Consider the following 20391-nt stretch of genomic DNA (forward strand, 5'->3'; position numbering starts at 1 on the left):
TAGGTTTAGGCGAGCGCGCACGCCGGCTCTGAAAACTCGCCTCTGATTGGGCGCGCYCCTGAGGTAGAATGTAACAGGCCAAGCGATTGGAGGAAAGCTGTTTAGGCCGTTGTCGCGGCAACCAGGTGTACGGTTTCCCGGAGCCGCCGTTGCCKCCGGGGCCGGAGCGCCCTGAGCCACCCGGGCAGGTAAGGCCGCTCCCGCCGTGCGCCGCTCCACCTCACGCAGGCGGGGCCGATCTCAGCGCCCTGTCCCGGGCATGCACCGTACCGCGCCGCTCCCCGGGGCCGGTAGCGCCGTTCCCGGCATGCACCGCGCCGCCTCACCTGGGGGCAGTGCCTCTCCCGGCGTGCACCGCGCCGCCCCCTCGGCCGGTAGCGGCGTTCCCGGCGTGCACCGCGCCACCTCACCTGGAAGGGAGAGGGGGCTGCAGCGCTTCTCCCGGCGTGCCCCGCGCCGCCCCCYTCGGCCRGTGGCGCCGTTCCCGGCGTGCCCCGCGCCGCCCCCTCGGCCGGTGGCGCMGTTCCTGGCGGGCAGCGCTGCGCGCTGGCGCTCGAGGTGGCCCGGCAGGAGCCCGGCGCGAAGGGGCTGCTCCTSGCCGCGGCCTGGCGCAGGCAAAGGCACCGACGCGCCCAGGCCCCTCCGCCGCCGCCTCTGGGGCCCCACGTCCTCTGGCGGGCGCCGTTTCTTCCTCTAGGTGCGCGAACGGGCTTTAGCGAAGCCCCTCTCCCTCTCCGAAATACACCCCGGTGGCAGCAGTCACCTCCCGTRGCCCCTCTACCCCCCAGTCTCCTCTCCCTCAAAGATGGGTGTACCTGGCAGCAGTCCCACCGCTCTTAACACCGAGTCCGGTAGGACTGTAAAGGTGTAAAGATCTTTCATGAGGAAAAGGAAGGTGATGATTGGTGTTTTAGTACTGCATCTGTGAAAGCATCTGTCCAGTTCTTCTAGGCTCGCTCTGTGTGTTAATATCTGATTGATGTTTTAGAAACAGAATGGTGATGCTACACAGAGTTGTTAGAGCCAATGCGCTGCAGTGATAGCTCTCTAGCATGGGTACCAGTGATAAGAGCCTCTTCTCTGATGCTCTTGGACGTTCAGAAGGAAAACAAGGTATGTTGAGTGGAAAAGCACCAAACGGTACAGTATAGTGAGTGTCAGCTGCACTTTAACAATCATTTCACAGCTGAAGAAGGAACAGCCAAACCATTCAAATAATTTTCTTCCAAAGMAGAGCAAGGATTCATTAATGAAACCAGGGGAAGTGACATCCAGATCAGTTTATATCCGTGGCCAGTTAAAGGTGTTTTGGGCCCAAGTCCAGAATTGCTCTCCTTGGAGACAGTTAAACCAGCCCGAGGGATTAAGAAATGCCATCAAATCATAACCCTATAGTTCTCAAGGCAGTGTAAAGTTTGTTTACTCCCTTGCCCTGTAGCCTTGACCATCTTCTGTCCTTCCAAAGAACAGCACTGTAGCATGAGAGCCTTTTCTCTAGCAATTACTCTGATCTCTCCCCTGCAGTCTCCCCTTCCTACTAATTGCAGAGCTTATCGCAAGACGTACATCATTCCCTCAGAAGCATGAGTACATTTGCACATTTTCACTGAGCTTATATTTAAAATTTCCTATTGCTGCACTGTTGACACAGCAGCKGCACGTCTGGAGTAGATGAGGCACCAGTGTTTTTTTTCTGACGTGTCTGAGAGACAACGCAATTTGAAAAACTTGCAGCTTCTGTCTCAGCAATACGGCCAAGCCAAGGCCTTTGAGTCCAGGCCTGCAAGCACACTGCCTCTTGGGATGCACTGGGCAGGATAGCATCTGACTGAGCTTTCCAGGAGCAATGGGTACTCAGCACCTTTCTTCAGATGTTCAGTTTGAGGAAGGGTCAGCCCCATGAAGTGAGTTGCTAAAATGCKTGACTCTGTAAGAGAAGACGTGCCACAAAAGTTATCTGACTGCACTGAGTCACCCTTAGAGCCCATTCATCAACATTAAAGTGCTTCAAAGTGCTTTTTTTCCCTTTGCTTCTTAAATAAAACAGGGAAATTAAATGCAGAAATGGCTGCTGAATTTTTGACTTGACTACTGCMTTAATGTTTTATTTGCCTTTTAACTTTCGCATCTTATTTAATATGAAAGCTAGTGTTGCAATTACATGTTTCCTGTATCTCCATATTCAGATTTTTTTTACTGGCTGTTCTTTTTAGGTTTCAAGGTTTCCTCCAGTCCTTATAAATACCATACAAAGCTAGTCTTAAACTCAGAAAAAAGGGGGTTTAATTCTCAATCAAAGAGATTTCAGTATAACCAGGTGAGTAACAAAATGTTTGAAGTTTATGTCTTTGTTTTGATTTTTTTTCTTTGCAACTCATAATAATCCTGTCTTGTAACCAAGAATAGCAACTAAGTGCAGATCAACGTTCTTAAATTAGCTTTGCAGTCACAACTTATAACTATGGTGAAAATGGTAAAACAATATTATTGGTTTAAACCTTGAAATTACCCCACGTAYAGTACACTTATCTTTACCTTCTCCCCATCTCTCACCCACCCAGGTTTGCCCCTGGTCCCATTTCCAGTCTTCCAGAGCTCTCTAGGACCCACACATATATATTGTACCCCTTCTGAAATTCAGGAGCAAATTCAAGGAAATCAGTAGAGTTAATTCAGCCTTATGCTTGTGTAATGTTAGCAGAATATGACCTCTCCCATCTTTTGATGTTCTTCACCCCAGTCCTTTTCTGGTTTGTAGGAATTACAATGGTACATCTGTTATCTGGCCAGCAGAGGGAAGCARAAAGATACTATAAAATCATACTGCTTTCACAGCCTGCACTGTGCAGGGTTTCTCTTTAAGTCCAGCAAGCAGTCACAGGTGCCAAGAGCTTGCTGTGCTTCCTGGATGCAGCTTTCAAGCTACTTCCTCTGCTGGTGAAAAGAGGATGCCTGTCCCCTGCTGTCAGTCTCCTGCTGTCTGGTGGCTATGTGGTCATCCCCAGACTCTGAAAATTAAGTATATTCAGAATTTCTGTTACTTTCTGTACCAGATAGGTAAAGTAGGTAAATCAGGGAAGTAGTCAGCATCTTTCTTCTTCCACCTTTGGCATCTTCTCTTTCTTCTCCTTCCTTTGATCTCTTCCTCCTTGCTTGTCTCTCTCATCTCAGTGGTATCAGGAGCATATTATCTCAGAATTGAATAACAGCAATCAAGGATGTAAACGACAAAAGATGAGGGAAAATGATCAAGGTAGAGAAGTTGCTTAAATACCTCCTGTAGGCGCCATCAGTCTGTCTGGTCAGCTTCCAGGAGTTCCAGGTGACCTGATGCTAAATTCTGACTAAAAGAGAAGAGGCATAGTCTTAAGGCAGCTTCACAAAGCACTCCCTTCCCTTTGAGAATTTCCTGCTTGAAGGGCAGAGCAGGCAGAAAGCCAAACCACAAGCTACACAAGGGCTTGGCTGATTCTTTCTTAAGCTTTATCCCTAGAGAAAAGTTACTGCACCAGGTAGGGGAGGGGAAGCATTAGTTCCATTAACACTACACCTTTCTGGGACTGCTTAGTTTCCTTCACCAAAACACTTGACTCCTCAGCACAACCCATTTTGGAGCACATTTCTTTAGTAAAGTAGTCAGGGATAAATGCCAGTACCTAAAGTTTATCCACTTGTAATTTAGGCAATGTAAAAAGTTTATTTGCTTCTCACTACCTGACCTGAAATACCTAACAGGTGAGTTGACCCACTTTTGTAAATGTGCCAGTTTACCAGTGTACTCACACAGTCCTATGGCTACCAGAACACTGGAGTTTGCAAGGTATTTTTGGTAGACTTGCTTCATACCAAGTGCCCTTTTATATTCACCAGAATGAGATTCAAAGGGCACAGAGATTTGCAAGCACTTTAGCAGGACATAAATTTCCAAGGACATGGAGATGTCTAGTCCCTAATTACTTTCAACAAGACTGAAGTGCTGATGRGCATACCAAACCCAGAGCTGGACACAGTGGGATGAGCGAAGGGCTCTGTAGTTGTTTCCCTGACAYGTGCTGTACTGGAAGGTGCTAATCAAAAACATGCTGCCAAAGTAGTAACTCCCCTGTATGGGGCAGGGCCTAGGAGTGAGGGGCAGGGCATGTGTGGGACACTGTCCAAGCCTGCAGACTTCTGCACAGTCAMATCTCTACATTCAGCCTTGTGTCTTTGCAGGGGTGGAATAAYGCCAAAAATACTTTCTTACCACCTCTCCACTACCCACTGTGGTGTAAAGAGTATTCTTCTTCATTCCCACAAAGCATATTCTCTTTCCCCCAGTGTTATGCCCACACTGTTTTGGGGGGCATCTGTTCACTGTCTGAATCCAGTTCTGAAATAATCAGAACAGAAACAGTGACTTCTGGGCTTCTGTCCAAAATATTTTCCACCCATAACTGGCAGATAAGACAATGAGTGAAGGTCACATAATGGTAGCATACTCTCAAAGATCAGGAGCCTCAGTTCTTTCCATCCTACGTACCAGCATCATCTAACGTTCCTGTTGGTAAAGGGCTGTCTCCTTCATCCTGTATGATCCCAGATCTGCTAAATYGCACTGTTTTTTCTAGGATTGGCAGAGGTAGATCATCTTACCAAAGGCATTCAGCACTTCATGGGACCACACCTGAAAAACTGGAGGTGTCGTCATGTACGACATAGGCTGGTTTTGATTTATTTGGCTCTATAAATAGAATCCCACCCAGTTCTCTTTTTGAAAAGCCCTGAAAAAAGAACAGAGTCAGGAAAGGTGTGGTGACTACAAATAATGCATTCTGCCCACATGCTGAATTAATTAGGTCCAACTCAGGTGTTACAGATGAGATTTTAGATTTGCTGTGGCTCCCAGTCCCAGGCCCTGTAGACAGCAGGGAAATTTGATCTTCCTCATACTCAGAAATACTCATCTTTTCATGCAACTAGAGACTTACATTAAAAGATTATAATTTTGAAACAATGAAAACATCTACCTTAATGCACAATTACAGTTAAAACAGAAAATTCATGGTGAAAGTGATGGGTTGGAAAAGGATACCGAAAATATAATAATGCCATTGTATATGTTGTGAGTACACCTTCAGCTGGAATATTGTGTTCACTCGTGGCCACCCTAACTCTAAAAAAYGGCTGCAGGAGAAATACACTCAATTTAGAAATATGTGATATGATCATTAAAGTGCTGATAAAGACTGAAAACACTGAAGATTTAGTTTAGAGAAGAAGCAAGTAAGACTTGGCTTGAAATGTATGTGAGATAATTTTTTTTTAAAAAGGCATAGTGAGCTTCTCCCATATCATATGAAACAGAAGAATATCAGCATAAAATTAAAATTGAACAAATTTAAACCTTAAAGAAGGAAGTAAGTATATAAACAATGTTCATTCTCCATTTGTAGACTGGAGGGTTAATTTACTATGAAAGCTGTTGAGAGCAACAGTTACACAAATAATAATAATAAAAAATTGGTAGTAGTTCATTTATGGAACTTGCAGCTGTAAGGACCAGTAAGACCAAGCAAAGTTTAAAAGATGTTTAAATGCATATGAAGAGCCTCAGTAGAGTGCTCTTCTGCACCTTTTCTTGACATATCTTATCCTTGACATTGAGAACCAGGAGAATGACTGTATGGACCATTACCGTGTTCCAGCTACACTATTCTCAGAGTTACTCCTTAAAGAAATAGTGTTTTTTGGCCTTTGCTCAGAAAGGTGAAGAGCATGGACTTAGTGAGGAAAGGAGCTATCCCATTAACAACAGTGTGCATCTGTGCCTGTGTCCGTCTGCCCCAGGAGGGTGGTAGCTAGTGCGGCTTGGTCACTGTGTGTAATATGTCTCTTGCTAGAGTGAAGCCCCAGGCCCAGGATTCTATAACGTCACTCATCAGTCTACAGAGAGCAACAGCACCTCRTTGTCTCAGAAGGGAACTGGATACTTTCCTTCCCTGGTAAGAGGAAACAGTTTACTTCAGACTGATTTCCAAAGTCTCCGAAGTCAGCTAATGCCTTTGTATTGACTTCAGTGGACTATGGATCTGGTCTTTAACCTACTTGGTTGCCCTTGTCTTGGTACATACTTAATGTTGTATTGGAGTTGTTTCTAAAATCCAGCCCAGAAGAAGAATCATTTCTCACTGTTAACAGACACATTTATAATTAAGCTTGAATTACAACAGCTATTCTAAGCTACTTTTTCATGTGCTCTTACCTTTTAAATTCAATTTCCACAYGGGGTGGCCATTTTAATTTTGGATGAACCCTTTTAAGCAAAATTGGTAGAGCTCTTGGTAAGATACAAAGATGTAGAGAAGGATCCATACACACAGTTTGTGGACTCAGTTAAAATATTGTACCAGGCTGCTGGAAAGAAGCTAAAGTGAACAACTTCAGGATCTCTTCTAACACAAGACATAAGTGAAAAAGCTTATGCAAGCTGATGAGCACCTGCACCCCAGGAAGAACTCAACAATATTTAGTAGCTGAAAAAATTGACCCCCCTATTTCATCCCATAGAACTTGCAGCACAGTTTCTGCTGTCTTTAAAATGCAAAAGGTGATTTGTCCTTAAAAATTACGTTCAGTAAATTCCAGGCCTCAGTTATTTCCCAATTTCTTTCCCATTCAGCTACTGACAGCTTCCTTGCTCCCTCTGCTTCCAGGTTGCACGCATTGCATGCACCAAAATCGCCAACTATCCAGCTGCAAATGCCTACAGGATCCCGTCATGTTTTCAATCCAAGCAAGACTTCAGCACGGGAAACTCCAGCATGTTTCAACAACCCATTGCTAGGAAGATTGAGAAAATCCCCACGCCAGCACCTGGTCAATACCACGTAAGGAGGGTTGTGGTCAGGGACATAGAGGGCATAGCTAATATGTAATGCTTTGAGAAGTACGGAGATATATATGAAAGTGATTGTTCTGGTGTAATCCAGCATRGACTAGAATGAGACAGGCCTATTGGTTATCATTGGCTCGGTCCCACATATTCACACGCAGCACATACTTGACTGCAGCAGGCACRGCTCACGCCGTCCTAGCTAAGCAGTGAACAAGGGTGTGATTGTACCTCAGAAGACACTGGTGATAGCCTTAACCTAGCTAGTTTGGGTACAGCTCTCAGAATAGCCCAAAGCYTGGCATGAACTAGCCCACCAAGTACTTATCCCACGTCCGACTGTTCATAGGTTTGTGCRGCTGCAGCCAGCTTGGCATCAGTATCTAAGACAACAAGCGTGAAGCTGGCTCAGGTATTTCTGCATGATCTGCAGTCTCACCTCTGTGCTGCAAATGTACCCCAGCTTGTTGGAAGTCTTGAGCACATATGGGGCAATAAGTCTTCAGTACCAAGGGAACGAGAACACACCTCTGACCCAGGACTGCAGCAACCTCTGTCCTTGTTGCCACATTATTGGCTTTCATACTGAAAGACCGCATAGCACCCCATGAATTTTCATCCCAGAAATCCTACTTGTGTTAGTTGGTTATAGGGGACTTTTGCTAAAGTGGTCCAGATCAATAGAGTTTCACATCTTTAACAGGTACTAGGTTTTGAGGTTCAACCTCTAAGCTGGAAATCAAGACTGCGTATGTACAACTGATGTAATTGACTGTGCCCTTCCACTTGCTGTGGAGCTGTGCCACTTCATATCAGCTGAGGACTTAGCCCTCAGGTTCAGTTCCTGAACCACCTGCTGATTCACTCTTGTATAAGTCACTTAACTGTTCTGTGCCTGATGCTCTCCACCCATGCCATGGTGACCAGCCTCACTGGGGTGTTGTAAGCTTTAGTGCACAGGAATTCACTGTGTATTTTGAGATACTGAAATGGAAGATCTTAACAAAACACAAAGTGTTATTAGCAGTTATCAGATAATTAATAATAATATACACGCTGCTAATTAACTTCCCTATCCCTTCAATGGTGTCCTGTTATAGCTGTGATTACTTTTGGATTATTTTGTTACTCTTGAGAGAGCTTTTTCTTCTTCTGCACAGCATGACTGCTCGACTAGTGTCTCTCTCTTCCTTTTARATGGCACCCACTTTCTAGTAAGCCTTTTCCTTTTAGCTTACAACTCAATGAAGTTACATCCACTGTGTGGTGAGGTAAAACATGTTGAGTCTTTGTAACATTTGATGACTTTGCATAGCTGCTTAATACAGAATGAAGACAACACAATTTAATAAGYTTAATAATGAGCTTGCCACTCATAGCTGAGAGATCTTCCCTGGCTGCATATATGTTCTTGAAGCAATTCATGCTTTTATAAATTAATTTGATGTAGTTTAAACACCAGCAAAGGTGTTTTAGACAATCATGKCTTATCTCACAATTTGGGTGTGCAAAGAGCACATATACAGAGTTACTGAGACTCAGCTGACATGGGGTAATCATGTTCTCTGTYGTACACCTAAACACTAAGACTGTGAACTTTCTTATGATGACTCACTCTGCCTGAGTATCTGCCCCAGCATGTTCTGAGTTGATTAAGCTAGTTTGCAGGCCATAATTATTTTCTATATCATAGTATAATGGATTCGCATCATATTATTTTTAACAGTGTAAGAATTTGCTTCTGGGAACGGCCTTCTTGTATTAATCACTGACTCATGATTTACTGTAGGAGATAATATCTAACCTACAAGCAGCAGAACAGGAAACTATCTATTTAAAAGATGTCAGTGCCTGATAATTTATGACTATAGACAGAGAGACATCTGAGAGGAAAGAGAAGGCCAAAACCTGTAGTTTTTACATGGTCACAGCTCTTACTCAGGCAAAAAGAAACTTCTAAGAACTGAAGGGTTTGCCCTTGAGGCAGCGACAGCTGAAAATTAACAAATATTGGAAAAAAAATACTGAGCAACAGGAAAACAGTCTCTCAAGCTGTCCTCTAAGCTGTCTTCATTCTGAGACCAAACCCAATGTTAAAATGAAACCACCTAATTGTCATGACTTTTGTAGGCATTTCTTCAGCTTAACATAGGAAAAATAAGAAAACAGGGAAAATAGGTCAGTCTTTCGTGTTTGAATCTTATCCAGTGTCTTCTTGCTATCTCCTCACTCTTGTGCTTTAGCTGGACTCTTCCATTTATATCAGTGAATTAACCTTGACTATCAGATGTTTTTAAGACCTTCCCTAACTATAATATGCTTAGAAAAACAAACAATTTCAGCACAGATATCAATAAATCACTTTATATGCTGGAGCATGTGCCAGGAGGTTAGACTTTATCTTGGGAACCTAGAGGGTCTTTCCTTTGCTCTGCAGAGGTTTTCAGGTGCTGTCATGCAGAGGGCCCTTTGGTGTCATGGCAATGTCACCTCAAATTTTGGGCTCAGTCAGTGGCTTGAATGAAGCCAGCCATTTAGGTAGAGCTGACATGGGAGAAGTCTGGAGACAGCGGTTAAACACACAAAGCCACATTTTCTGCAAGAGTTTCCAGTCCTCAGCAACTGTTGTTGAGTAAATGCAACTTTTACATGCGTGGGCAGTCGCAAAGAGACCTACCTACAATTGGTAAAAGCTCCCAAATTTTGGCCCTAATACTGCCTACAGCTGTATCATTAGAATCATTCACAAGGGAGACAGCTGGATTTTAAATGTAGGTTTTTCTTTGTTGGTAATTACTCACAAGTCAATTCAAAGGTATTCACAGGCCCTTTTTCTAAAACAGACCTCTATGGATTTCTTCAAGCAAAGCAACAATGTTTCTGCTCATGCCGTGTTTGTGTCCAAAACCGCCAGAGGATTAAATTTGGAAAAAAATGGAAAATGGCCTTCTCCATGTAAGTGAGTCTTGAGCTGGTAGGACAGATGTTGCTGGTGATTCTGGGTCTGATCCTGTGGGGGTGCAGAGCATCATCACACACAGATTTGCGTCACTCGGGGCTTCTTAAGGCACACTGAGTTTCAGCAGGTGTCAGGGCACTAGTGAGTCTCCCTTCCGAGAGCTGTGGGTAGTCCCCTTTGAATCTCTGCTGAGACACCCATCCGGACACCATTCTGATCRTTTTGAGTAGCCATAAAGAATCACTGGAACACCCTACAGCTCCATATAAATACCAGAGGCTTCAGGAGAAGCTACATTAGTGCATAATATACTGTGCTCTACAGTACTGCAGCAGCAAAAGAAGTCTGCTCCTGGCCCATTGCCTAGTGAGGTTTAGACCTGGCGTGTGAGAGCTCCTAGCTTTGTAACCTATCTTACAAGTTATCCCACATGTGAGTTCTCCTCCTGTTTGATTCTTTAAAATTGCTAATATCTCCATTTACTCCTGTGCTCAGGACAAAGTTTAGTGTTGCCTTATYGATGTCCCTCGAAATAAGCACTGCCCAGACAGCACTTTTTAAAATCTAGAAATGATTTCCCTGCATAATCCTGTTATACTGGTTCTTTTTCCTTCTATTACATTCACTGACTGATGCACTCGCATTGCTCAGTGCCAATGTTTGGTATTGTTTGGTATTTACRTCCTTTTCCTGTTTGTTTTTAGGTCAGTACAACATCACTGATTCCCCCATCAAGGTGTCTCCCAAAAGTATAACCTCTTGCTTCAAATCAAAGGCCCCCTGTGTAACAAAGATGGACAGATTCATTACAGAGCCTGCAACCTATCAGCCGCATAAACCTACCAAAGCAGCAAAGAAAACTCCTTTCAGGTAAGTCCAGCTCTGAATGACACGCCACTTTTATAGGACATATGAAAATACCTCAAATAGCAGAGGAATCCCACAGTGTCCCACTATATAACACAGTCCAATATGGGCAGTTATTGCCAAGGGTTTACGGGAACTGGCTCAGAAATGGAAGTGTCATGGTGCATTGCCTTGAAGGGGAGTGTGGGTTGATAACACCCTGGAGCAGTGTATCAGAGGTACCTTTATCATAGGATCTCTCAGACATTTACAAACAGTAATTAAATACTGCACCACCCATATGATGTAGAGGTAATTTCTTATCCCCATTTTACAGAGCACATGTGATCTGGAAAAAGACCCTGCAGCACTCATATCCCAGGCAGCAGCTTTGAGCACTAGCTGTGTTTCTTTTGTGTTGCCAGTGCCTAAACTCAGCCCCAGAACCCCAAATCTGGGAACAACTGAACAGGGAACAATTGAATAGCATCTCAGCAGACTTGTTGGGGAAAATAAAAAAGGGCATTTCCTCAGCCTCTGCTAAGGTTGGGAAYTAGAGCTTGAAAGCAGCTTGCAAAATTTTCAAGTACTTCCTTCAAGCTAGAACTGCCATTCCTAAGTATCCCATTCTACTCCTTGTTTCCAAGGGATTAAARGCATGAAAGGAAACTCCCTTTCTCCAGCCCTCTTCTCCCTTGGTATCGTATGAGAAGACAAATAAATCTGCCTCTCAGCAAATTGTTCAAGTATATTTATTGTCACCATGCACTGACTTTGCCTGGCCTAAGATTAAGATCAACAATAAATTCCTAACCATGCAAAAGAATGAGAACATGAGAAAGCCCACGGCTCTCCTTACCCAACAGGTGTATCTTTACTACATCTCTCAGCAGTTGTATCTTACRACAGGGGCTTTGTAAAAAGAGTGGGAAACTGTAGGCAGAGATAGAAGCAACGTCAAATGGCATTTGATAAGGTAGGGGGCTAGAGGAAAGGGCAAATTAAATATGAGGCGAGAACATCACCAGTCTGCTCTGTCTGAAAACACCAAAATGCCCCACGCCCATCTGCTGAGGTTAGAGCCTCTGCCCTCTCCCGTTCAATCAGTGGGAGAGAATGGGAGGAACTCCCAGCTGCATCGCTGTCTTGGCTTCAGTGCTATCTTGCTCTGGAGTAGCTGAGCAGCCAGAACTCTGCAAAAACAGGGCAGGGTCTGGATAACTGGTAAGTCTCGTATTTTGCAGTAAATAAAGCCTTCTGTAGCACTGCAATTGGACCCTTTTATGCCCAGTTTACTTCTCAAAGATTTTGGCTTAGGACCTTTAAGCATCCACCTCCCCAGGGCACTTAATAGAAACCACAGCCTTTATTTCCAGACATTAAAATCCCATCAATTCAGGACAAGTTTCTCAAGTCTCTCCTCTCTTGACAGGCAGAAATTCTACTTGACTCTCTCTGCTCCAGCCATCCCAGCCAGTAAAGACCCCCCTCTGCCTGGGCCTGGGCAGTATGACCTTGTGGATTACAAAGGGTCTCCAAAGCAGGACTGCTCGAGCGCTGTGTTCGTGTCAAATACAGGGCGATGGGCAGGGAGAGGATCACAGGAACATTCCCCTGGGCCAGGTAAAAATGAAAATTGTTCTTCACTACCAGAGACAACAAAACACCTTGCAGAAGTGACTATTCAGCGCTATTGCGCACTCAACAGGAAGGAAGCAATGCACAGAARGTAGGAGAGCCCATCTGCAGAGGCACGCAGACGCATAGACACCATTTCCAGAATGCACCTCAGCTCAGCAGGACAGAGCATGTAGGATCTTCTGTGAACTGGGGACGGTGGGTTTATGATGGGCACCAAATGTCTAAATCCTTACGAGATCAGACTGTGGTGTTTCCTGACACCTTTAGATGGGCCAGTATCTTCGCGTATCTAGGCTAAATGATCTCCAAAGAGCCATCCAGGAGCAACATGGCAGAAGCAGGGCTATATAGTCAACTGCCACTTCTTTCTGACTTGCTGATCCATATTTTATAATATTATTTTTAAGGGCAAGATTGAAAAAGCATGTTTGCAATGTGAAGGCCATTAAAATATAACTGACTGTCAGCATGTTTGACAAACAGGTTCTGTGAGTTACAGTGCATATGTAGAACTATCACACAGTTCTGCTTGTGGGTACAACAGACATTTCACCTGGGATATTTTACTGTTTTGGTAAAAAAGAGCAGTTGCAAGGAGAGAGGGAAAGAAAGTGCATCTTGTTACAGTAGAGAAAGGCTCCATATCCCAGCCAGAGAGCAATGTTGCAGAGCATCTCAGCACAGTCTCCTTGGCTTTATACCACTCTGGCTGTTCTCTCCTCCATGGGCTTCCCCAAGGGTTTCCAGACATAAACCTGAAAGAAGAAACGTGTCTAGTAGCTTGTAATCAGGAAACGCGTGGTGAAGGGTGAGGAGGGACCAACCCTCACAGAGGAATGGGTTAAACACACCATACTGACCTACAGCAACATGTTTTGCTGCAGTTGCTGCGCACTGGTCCGTACTGGACAGACTGGTAAACTGCCTCACTGGTGCAAGTAGTCTCACAGTGCAAGTTGTTACATTGATGGCAAAGGGGCGGCTCATGCGAGGAAGTGTGCCCAAATGTCCCTCTGACATTATCGTTGATGATAGAGAGGCAGATGCGAGGACAARCTCTGCTGCAGCCCCCTGTGTTTGTCTTTCCTTTTGTCCTTTGTCTCCGGTTCTTTACTGCACAGATTCAGAGGCAGCCATGGGGGGAGGAACGGCTCAGCTGAGCGTGGGTGGAACACGTCCCTCTGTACCTGTTGGCTGGTTGGTGCCAGGCATAAGTAACAATATTTTCTCAGTCAATCAGACTCATATTTCTTGCCTTATTTATTTCTTTTAAGATTCTTAAGTCCTTCTGGGAGGTTACCATAGRGCTAGAAAAGTAAATAATAGCAATTTTGCTATTCTTTCTAGCAAATGAATTTACCCAKCTTCAGAAGTTGTATCAGCCACAACCCAGCTAGGGAACATGTTGGTGCCCTCAGTCTCTCCAGAGCCCTTGCAATAGCACAAATGTGCTTTTCTGGAGCTGTATTCAGCTCACATCCCAGACTTGTAATGTACTGTGTAAACATGCCAAAGTCCATGAACACCGAATGTTAGCATTAAACCCTAATTCTATGGTCAACACCTCTTTCCAGAAGAAGATATGAGGACATTCACACAGGCTGAGGGTTTTGGTACCTGTCTCAATCAAATTTAGTTATACCAGTCTTAGGAATTACCTAGGAGAAAGATGAGAAAGCAGAGCAGTGGGGACCCTTCACAGACCTCATGAAAAATTTCCACATTGTGAGGAAGATGCAGAAAGAGTTTCAGTCCCCCTTGTCTTTGGTCCTCTCTGGTGTCTATCACAGTGCCAGGACATCTCCAGATGTGGTGTGTGGGTGTCCTACCAAAACACAGGATGCTGCTTTTTCCATTATGTCAGTGGAGAACTACACCACACACTGAGGTTCTCAGAGCTGCTTGGGTGGTGATGCAAGGAATGAATAAGCATGGGTAAAGACAAAGAAACTGGGTGTTATTTGTACAACCAAATGGCAGAGCCCTCCTCCCAGCACTGTGGATACCAGAGCTCTTRCAAAACTCAGCTTATGGAGTGCTATATTTCTCTTTTTTTTTAAATGCATCTTTTTCATTGTAGGTGCTTATTCGCCCAGAACCCTCGAGAAGGATTCCTTCATCTACAATTATGATAGCAAGTGGGTCCCAGTGCTGTGAGCAGGAGAGCCCAGACACCAGAGGGAAGTTCCACAGACAGGACTTTTAAACTCTGCAAAGCACACGCTTTACTCACAGTAAGTGGTCCTGTCCTATGAGGCTTGCCAGGGCTGGCTGCCTCATAGTTCAGCAGCTAATAGCAGTACTCAGAACACACTGTATATTGGAAGATGATCATTAGCTGAAGTTGACTTGAAAGCTTCCAGTTTAGCTGGTGGTGAATAATTAATACAATTAATGAAAGTTGCAACCCACCCCCCTTGGGCTGTTGTCTAATAAACTGAAAAGAAAATAGTCCCTGGTAGCTGCTACCGCAAGAAGGGAGGCAGGGGCGTGAGAAGAGCAACGCGGGCAAATCCTACACTTCTGCTGTGCTCATTCAGAGGACGGACGCTTGCGTTTGCCACACAGCATCAGGCCTCGGGGCAGCTGAAGCACCAGGCCCACGTGGAACGCGCGTCATATGTTCACAATGCGGGTGCACGCGGGTGCCCAGGCACCCTCCCCCCTGCACCCGCCAGGTACGTTTTACAAGCCAGTGGACGTGAACCTTTCTGACTCGAGTCAGCACAAACCAGCTGCTGACTGTCCAGAGCAGAGGCTGCTCCAGAGGAAGCTTCTCTCGTTTGTCAGCGTGAGCCCTTTACAAAACACAAGTGGGTTCATACTTTCACACGACCTTTGTTCAGTCAAAGGTGAATCGCCTTCATCACTCCTATCTTAATCTTCAAAAGGAGCTGGTGGGCTCCGGGCAAAGAGTCAAGAATGCATTCGCATATTTGGGAGCTCTGGTTTACGCAACCTCTACAGCAACTCGCCTTTGCTGGAAGGGATGAGCGATACTGAGCCAGTCAGCAGAACGCCCACCCTCGGCAGGGGTAGCAGGGGGCGGTGACTGTGTCTGCTTTTACGCTGGTGTGAATCAACTGGCGTTTCCCCACGCCAGGAAGTTACCGTGATCTGAAATCTGACAGTCAGGCTTACCCAGAACTTGGACAGAAATAGCACCTGGTTCTCTGCCTCCACCCCACGAAYAGAAAGGAAAGTAATTTGCGTGGTGTAGACAAGTACAACTCCAGCCAGGGCAGTTTCCACCTTGCAACTTAGGACGGGTTCATAGCCAGTATAAAATTCAAACAAGACTCATTATTGTTGTCCTTTGATTGCAAATGACCTGAAGTCTCCCGTGACATGACTCTTGCTGGTGTAAGATTGGGAATAACGCTACTACATGGAATTACATGGTGTAACTGAGAAGAGAATCAGGTGAATAGCACTAACTGCGCTTACATAGTCCCCTAATAAGACATTTAGAGCAACTAACAAAGTGATAGGTGATCACCAAGATAATACTGCATGCGCAAAATAGAACAACAAAGTTATTCACAGCCCTCCCACATCTGTGCTGCACCCCAGAGGCCAATCCCAGAGCAAGCCAAGCAGCAAGCTGCCATCTCCTTGAGCTCCACCACTCATGGGTATCCTCAAGAGTCCCAGCCTCTGCTGGGGCAATGGCACCTCCTTTGGAGAGAGCATTAGCATTTGCAGGAAGCTCCAAGAGCTTGCCCTGATACTCTTTGAGGCAAAAAAACCTAGAGCAAGCTGGCAGATGCCCCCATCTCTGTCCCTTTGCTGTTTGCACCAATTCCTTGTGTTCTAGGCCTCTCCACCCCATGTGCAAGGTGCTGCCCAGTCTCAGGGGAARGTCCCTAGCTTGGACAAGAAGGTGGGGAATGAGAAAATGGCATGCAAGGCCTCCACTGCCTTTTGGTAGGCTGAACCTCTCAGTTTCCTTCTTTCACAGAGAGGCTTTCTGCCCAAGCCTTCAGCAGGCAGGTGAAGGAACTGCTAAGGTAGAAGTTTAAAGCAACTAGGTCAAGGTTACCCACCAACATCAGGACAATTAACTGCTATCCCCGTTTTCTCTTCTGTAGCCTCCCCTCTATCCTGGAGAGGGAGTAGCACATTAGCCTCCTCCTGATCTACCTACCTTCTCCTCTTACCTTCGCAGCTGGCACTTGTCAGGCAGGGTCAGTCCCCCTCCTCAGGCTCCAGCCTGTGGAGGCAGCTCAGGGCAGGATGCTCAGAGCTTGAGGTCTTGCTGAAGGTGTCTCCATTAGAGGAGCAGGGCCTCTCTGCCCAACTGGTGCACCATGGGATCTGGCAGACTGCTGAGGCACCAGTAGGTTTCAGAGYCACTAGCCCAGCCATCAATTCTAAAAGTATGTGCAGTTTCAGAGCGATTCTTGGTATGCATTTTCTTTAATTGGAGCTGAAATTCCACTGTAATTAAACTGTAAGTGAAGCCTTGTGGAGCTAACACTCTGAATCAGAGAAATTCTGCTGAAGAAGGAGTTTACAATATGAAGASAAGAGGCCAGGCAGAGCAGTGGGAGATCTTCAAAGGTTGATAAGCCACCAGATTTATCTGAGCTTCATCTTAGAGGCCCTTCTCATCACAATAACAACACTTAAGTAATCTACAATTCACCAACCCAATCTATTTCAAAACTTCACCACCACCCCCCCCATCCAGTGGGAGTAAAGCTCATCTCCATTTACTGGTTACAGTAAACACAGACAGGAAAAGCACAGCACGAAGCTTAAGAAGAGGCAGGAGAGAAGTCCTCAGTTCTCAGTGGTCAAAAGATAAATGAGAAAATACAGGACTGCCCTTGGTGTTGTTTTACCTAACAAGACGCAGCTGCAGACAACTTCCAGCACAGCAGACACCTGGGTGAAGGACCAGCAGCTGAGAGGCAGCAGGTGTGAGGAGTTCAGGACGTGAGAGATCATAGGGAGGAAAGAGGGGAAGGTAACTGTTATCCCTGAGAGAGGATAAGCATCTGCACCTGCACTCCTAGTTCTGGGAGCAGTGGAACTAGTGAAACTCAGTTTCCTGTGATCTTGTGTGTTATGTTCACTCCTTCCGTGTAGCACCAGAGCGGGGTTGCCTGTCTCCAGTTTGCAGCTCCCTCAGCAGCATCCAGCTCTCCCTCTTGTGTCTCAATCTGTTTGTCTAGGCAGGAGGTGCAGGACATGGACCTGACAAGGTACCTTACCAGCTATCAGATAACACCACCTCTCTCCAAAACAAAGGCTGAGCTGGTCTTTTGATTAGTGGAAGTAAACCAGAAAATTTGTTTTTGACTTGCTTAAAATTTCACCAAATCTGTGGAACATAAAACCGCGCTGACGGCACRTCTGCAGCAGCCTGCACTGCACGGCACCCGGACGGAGAGCCCAGCTGGCAGGAGGGGAGGACTAGGAGAGGAGTTAAGCTGCTGTCACCCCTTCGTGGAGGGGTAGTTTAAACTGACAGGTGTCACATGCTGTTTAACATCAAAAGCATCAAAAACAACTGTGAGTCGTTGGTGTGCTGCTGAGGTTGTCTCCCTGCCTGGACTCCTTCCTGAGACCTTACAACGCAAACCTCCRGAGCTGGGTGAACACCGTCCACTTCCCATCTTTGAACCTTTATTGCTATGGAATATCCAAAACAAGAAAACCAACAACACAGTTACAAAAGGAGTTCACGGAGAAATGTGAAGCAGCCTGTGTTTGAAATGTTCTGTGTCACCGTACTGAGTCAAATATAAAACAACGTATATTTATACATATATAAAATATAAAAGGAATAATACATCAGAAATGTATAAACAAGGGTTATAGAGGCCTTCATGGTATTTACAATCAGAGATACGGCATTTGGGGAACACGGGAGGAGGCAGTGTCCGTTCAACAGCGAGTTTTAAATGTATCTGTGAAAATCTCTGTGGACAGAGAGACGTTTGGAGCTGGGCTCAGCCCTACTGAAAACGGTCTGAAGGTTCTGCATGACTGATGGTTTGGGAGAAAGCCAAGGCCCATGGTTGGATCAGTCACGGGCCAAGGCAAACAGCAAGCAAAGGCAGTCCCGTCTCTGCCCGGGCTCTGTCTGACAGCCATGTTAGTGTAGCTGCGTTCCCAGCTGTGAAACAGAAGGTCAGGCCCATTGCCAGAGGGGAATAAAATAAAATAAAATAAAAAAATAATAATAATAAACTCAACAGAGAGAAGTTCATGTTCACATCGCTAACAGATCTTCCAAGTAGTCTCCGGCCTGGCACCGCGTGGCCGAATCCCTCCCCAGACGCAGTGTATTCAAGTAAAGGCAACAAGTTGAGGCACTAGGCTGAGTTCTATCGGATCAAACTTGCCGGCTTTGAGAGAAGTCCCAGTAAGTGCTGCCTGCGGCTCTTTATAGCTCCTTGAGGATGACCTGGATCTTGTCCTCTGCTTCCACCATGTCTAGGAGAAAGGCCATGTGGTTGCTGTAGTGCTGGATGATGTTGTTGTCCATGTTCACGAGGATCCTACGGGAGGGGGAGAAAGGCTGGCTCAGACACGGCACAGCTAAAGGCTCGCAAAGCAGCTTGCTCGGGAAGGCTGAGCTCTGGCTGCAGAGCCAGGCTCAACCCGGCCTCAGGACCCCCGGCTGCAAACTAGGGATAACGCCACTGGCGAAGCCTCGTGGCGTGGGGCAGTGGCACGATCGTGTGGCCTGTCATCCGAAACGTCTCTGCACGAACCTCCCGTTTAGAACGGCCACTACTGCCCCGCTGCGGATCAGCGCCCCGTTAGCAGTCGCGTGCGTGGTCGCCCCAGCTGAGCGCGGCGGCCGTTACGTTCAGCGGCCCCTGCCAGGCTGCCCCAGGAGCCACAGCCGCGGCCAGGCGCAGGGAGACGCTGCAGCGCCCRCCCTGCCCGACCGGTGGGGCTCAGGGTATTAAAGCCACGATACAACACTAAGAACATCCTGCTTTTCACAGTTCTACCCTCGGACACGTCCAGGCCCAGTGCTTGCTGCACAGGCAAATTAATCTGGATTACAGCGTGCATTTAGAGCAGAATTGCTCATTCCAATTGCTCGCTTACTCTCTCCTGGATGCTTTTAGGGATGTGTTTTTCTGATACTGGTTTGAAAGAGGACACCCTTCCCCTACTCCAGAAGGGGCCCTCGGCGTGGCCTGGGAGCCCTCTCGGGGAGCAGCACGCACAGGCTCCACGTGCAGAGCCAGCCGGGGCAGCGATGGCAAGTTCCTCGCTGTGCTGCTCCAGGGCTCACCTCCAAAACTGCCTGCGGACTGCTGCAGCTTCCCTGACCAAGAATCAGTTACGTGGAGACACGGGAAGAAGGAAACATTTCAACAGCTGATTTAAACCTGAGGCTGTGGTTCTCTGCCAGGCGAGAGCGCCTCGTTATTGTAACGGAARTAACGGGGCAGTTTTCCACCACCCCACTGTGTTTCCATAAATCAGATGTGAATTTTTTAACTGTTTGGAAGAAACAAAGAGAACAAATKATCTTTCTTTGCGGAAAGCACATCTCCTCTAGGTCCCTGCTGGGGTCATTAATGGGGCAATGCCATTAGTTATTCAATGCTCCAGAAGCCAAGACTAAAAACGAGAGAAAGAAAAGGTTGAGCATCTAGTAAGTCCAGTTCTAACAGTTCCACAGGCACAGACCGGGGGTCCTGGCRTCCCTCCGGGGAAGGCCCTGGAGGTGGGCGAAGCCACCCCGGGTTATAGCGAWGGCTCCTGCCCGCTCAGCCAAGGCRCGTGCAGGGAGMGAGCCCCGGCCCAGCGCGCCCTCCTCTCTTGGGGGCGAGCRGGAGCGCTGCCATCGTGGCCAGCCTGTCCTGGGCGTGAGTCGCCGCGCAGGCTCAGCACTCAGAGATGGGCGTCTCATCCAGCACGGCATGGCTTGAGACGTGGGGTCTGGCACTGCCCAGGGCTCTTTAATGAGTCRTAAATCGAACGGCAACAGGCAGCAGCAGAGCTGGGGCTGCTTGGAGGCAACGGGAAAACGTTCACTCCCTGCACACTCGGCCATCGCATCCTGCCAGCTCCGGCGGAGCTGTTCGCCCCGATCGCC

General features: G+C 46.6%; 2 protein-coding genes across 7 annotated transcripts in view; one reads left to right on the forward strand and one right to left on the reverse strand.

Annotated features, from left to right (window-relative positions):
* Positions 1 to 60: 60 nt before the first annotated feature.
* On the forward strand, positions 61 to 18532 carry STPG1 (sperm tail PG-rich repeat containing 1). 4 transcript variants are annotated; one of them, XM_085305051.1, is made up of 9 exons: positions 61 to 188; positions 698 to 1113; positions 2214 to 2317; positions 5880 to 5981; positions 6693 to 6866; positions 9715 to 9826; positions 10535 to 10700; positions 12109 to 12299; positions 14398 to 18532. In XM_085305051.1, the coding sequence occupies exons 2-9, from the start codon at positions 1053 to 1055 to the stop codon at positions 14472 to 14474; spliced, it is 987 nt and encodes a 328-aa protein (XP_085161177.1). In that variant the 5' UTR covers positions 61 to 188; positions 698 to 1052; the 3' UTR covers positions 14475 to 18532. The 4 variants fall into 4 exon arrangements, with proteins under 4 accessions (XP_085161177.1, XP_085161175.1, XP_085161174.1 ...); XM_085305049.1 differs by having other exon boundaries at positions 989 to 1113; XM_085305052.1 differs by lacking the exon at positions 61 to 188 and adding an exon at positions 676 to 697 and having other exon boundaries at positions 989 to 1113.
* Positions 17935 to 20391, reverse strand: part of GRHL3 (grainyhead like transcription factor 3) — a 30571-nt gene continuing 28114 nt past the window's right edge. For all 3 annotated transcript variants that reach the window (XM_085305043.1, XM_085305044.1, XM_085305045.1), the window contains one exon: positions 17935 to 18829. In XM_085305043.1, coding sequence (XP_085161169.1) covers positions 18715 to 18829 — 115 coding nt within the window. In that variant the 3' untranslated portion in view covers positions 17935 to 18714. The remainder of the gene's footprint in view (positions 18830 to 20391) is intronic.

The sequence above is a fragment of the Rhea americana genome, unplaced genomic scaffold (genome assembly GCF_003343005.1).
Source record: "Rhea americana isolate MKP2758 unplaced genomic scaffold, rheAme1 scaffold_215, whole genome shotgun sequence".
Lineage (NCBI taxonomy): Eukaryota > Metazoa > Chordata > Aves > Rheiformes > Rheidae > Rhea > Rhea americana.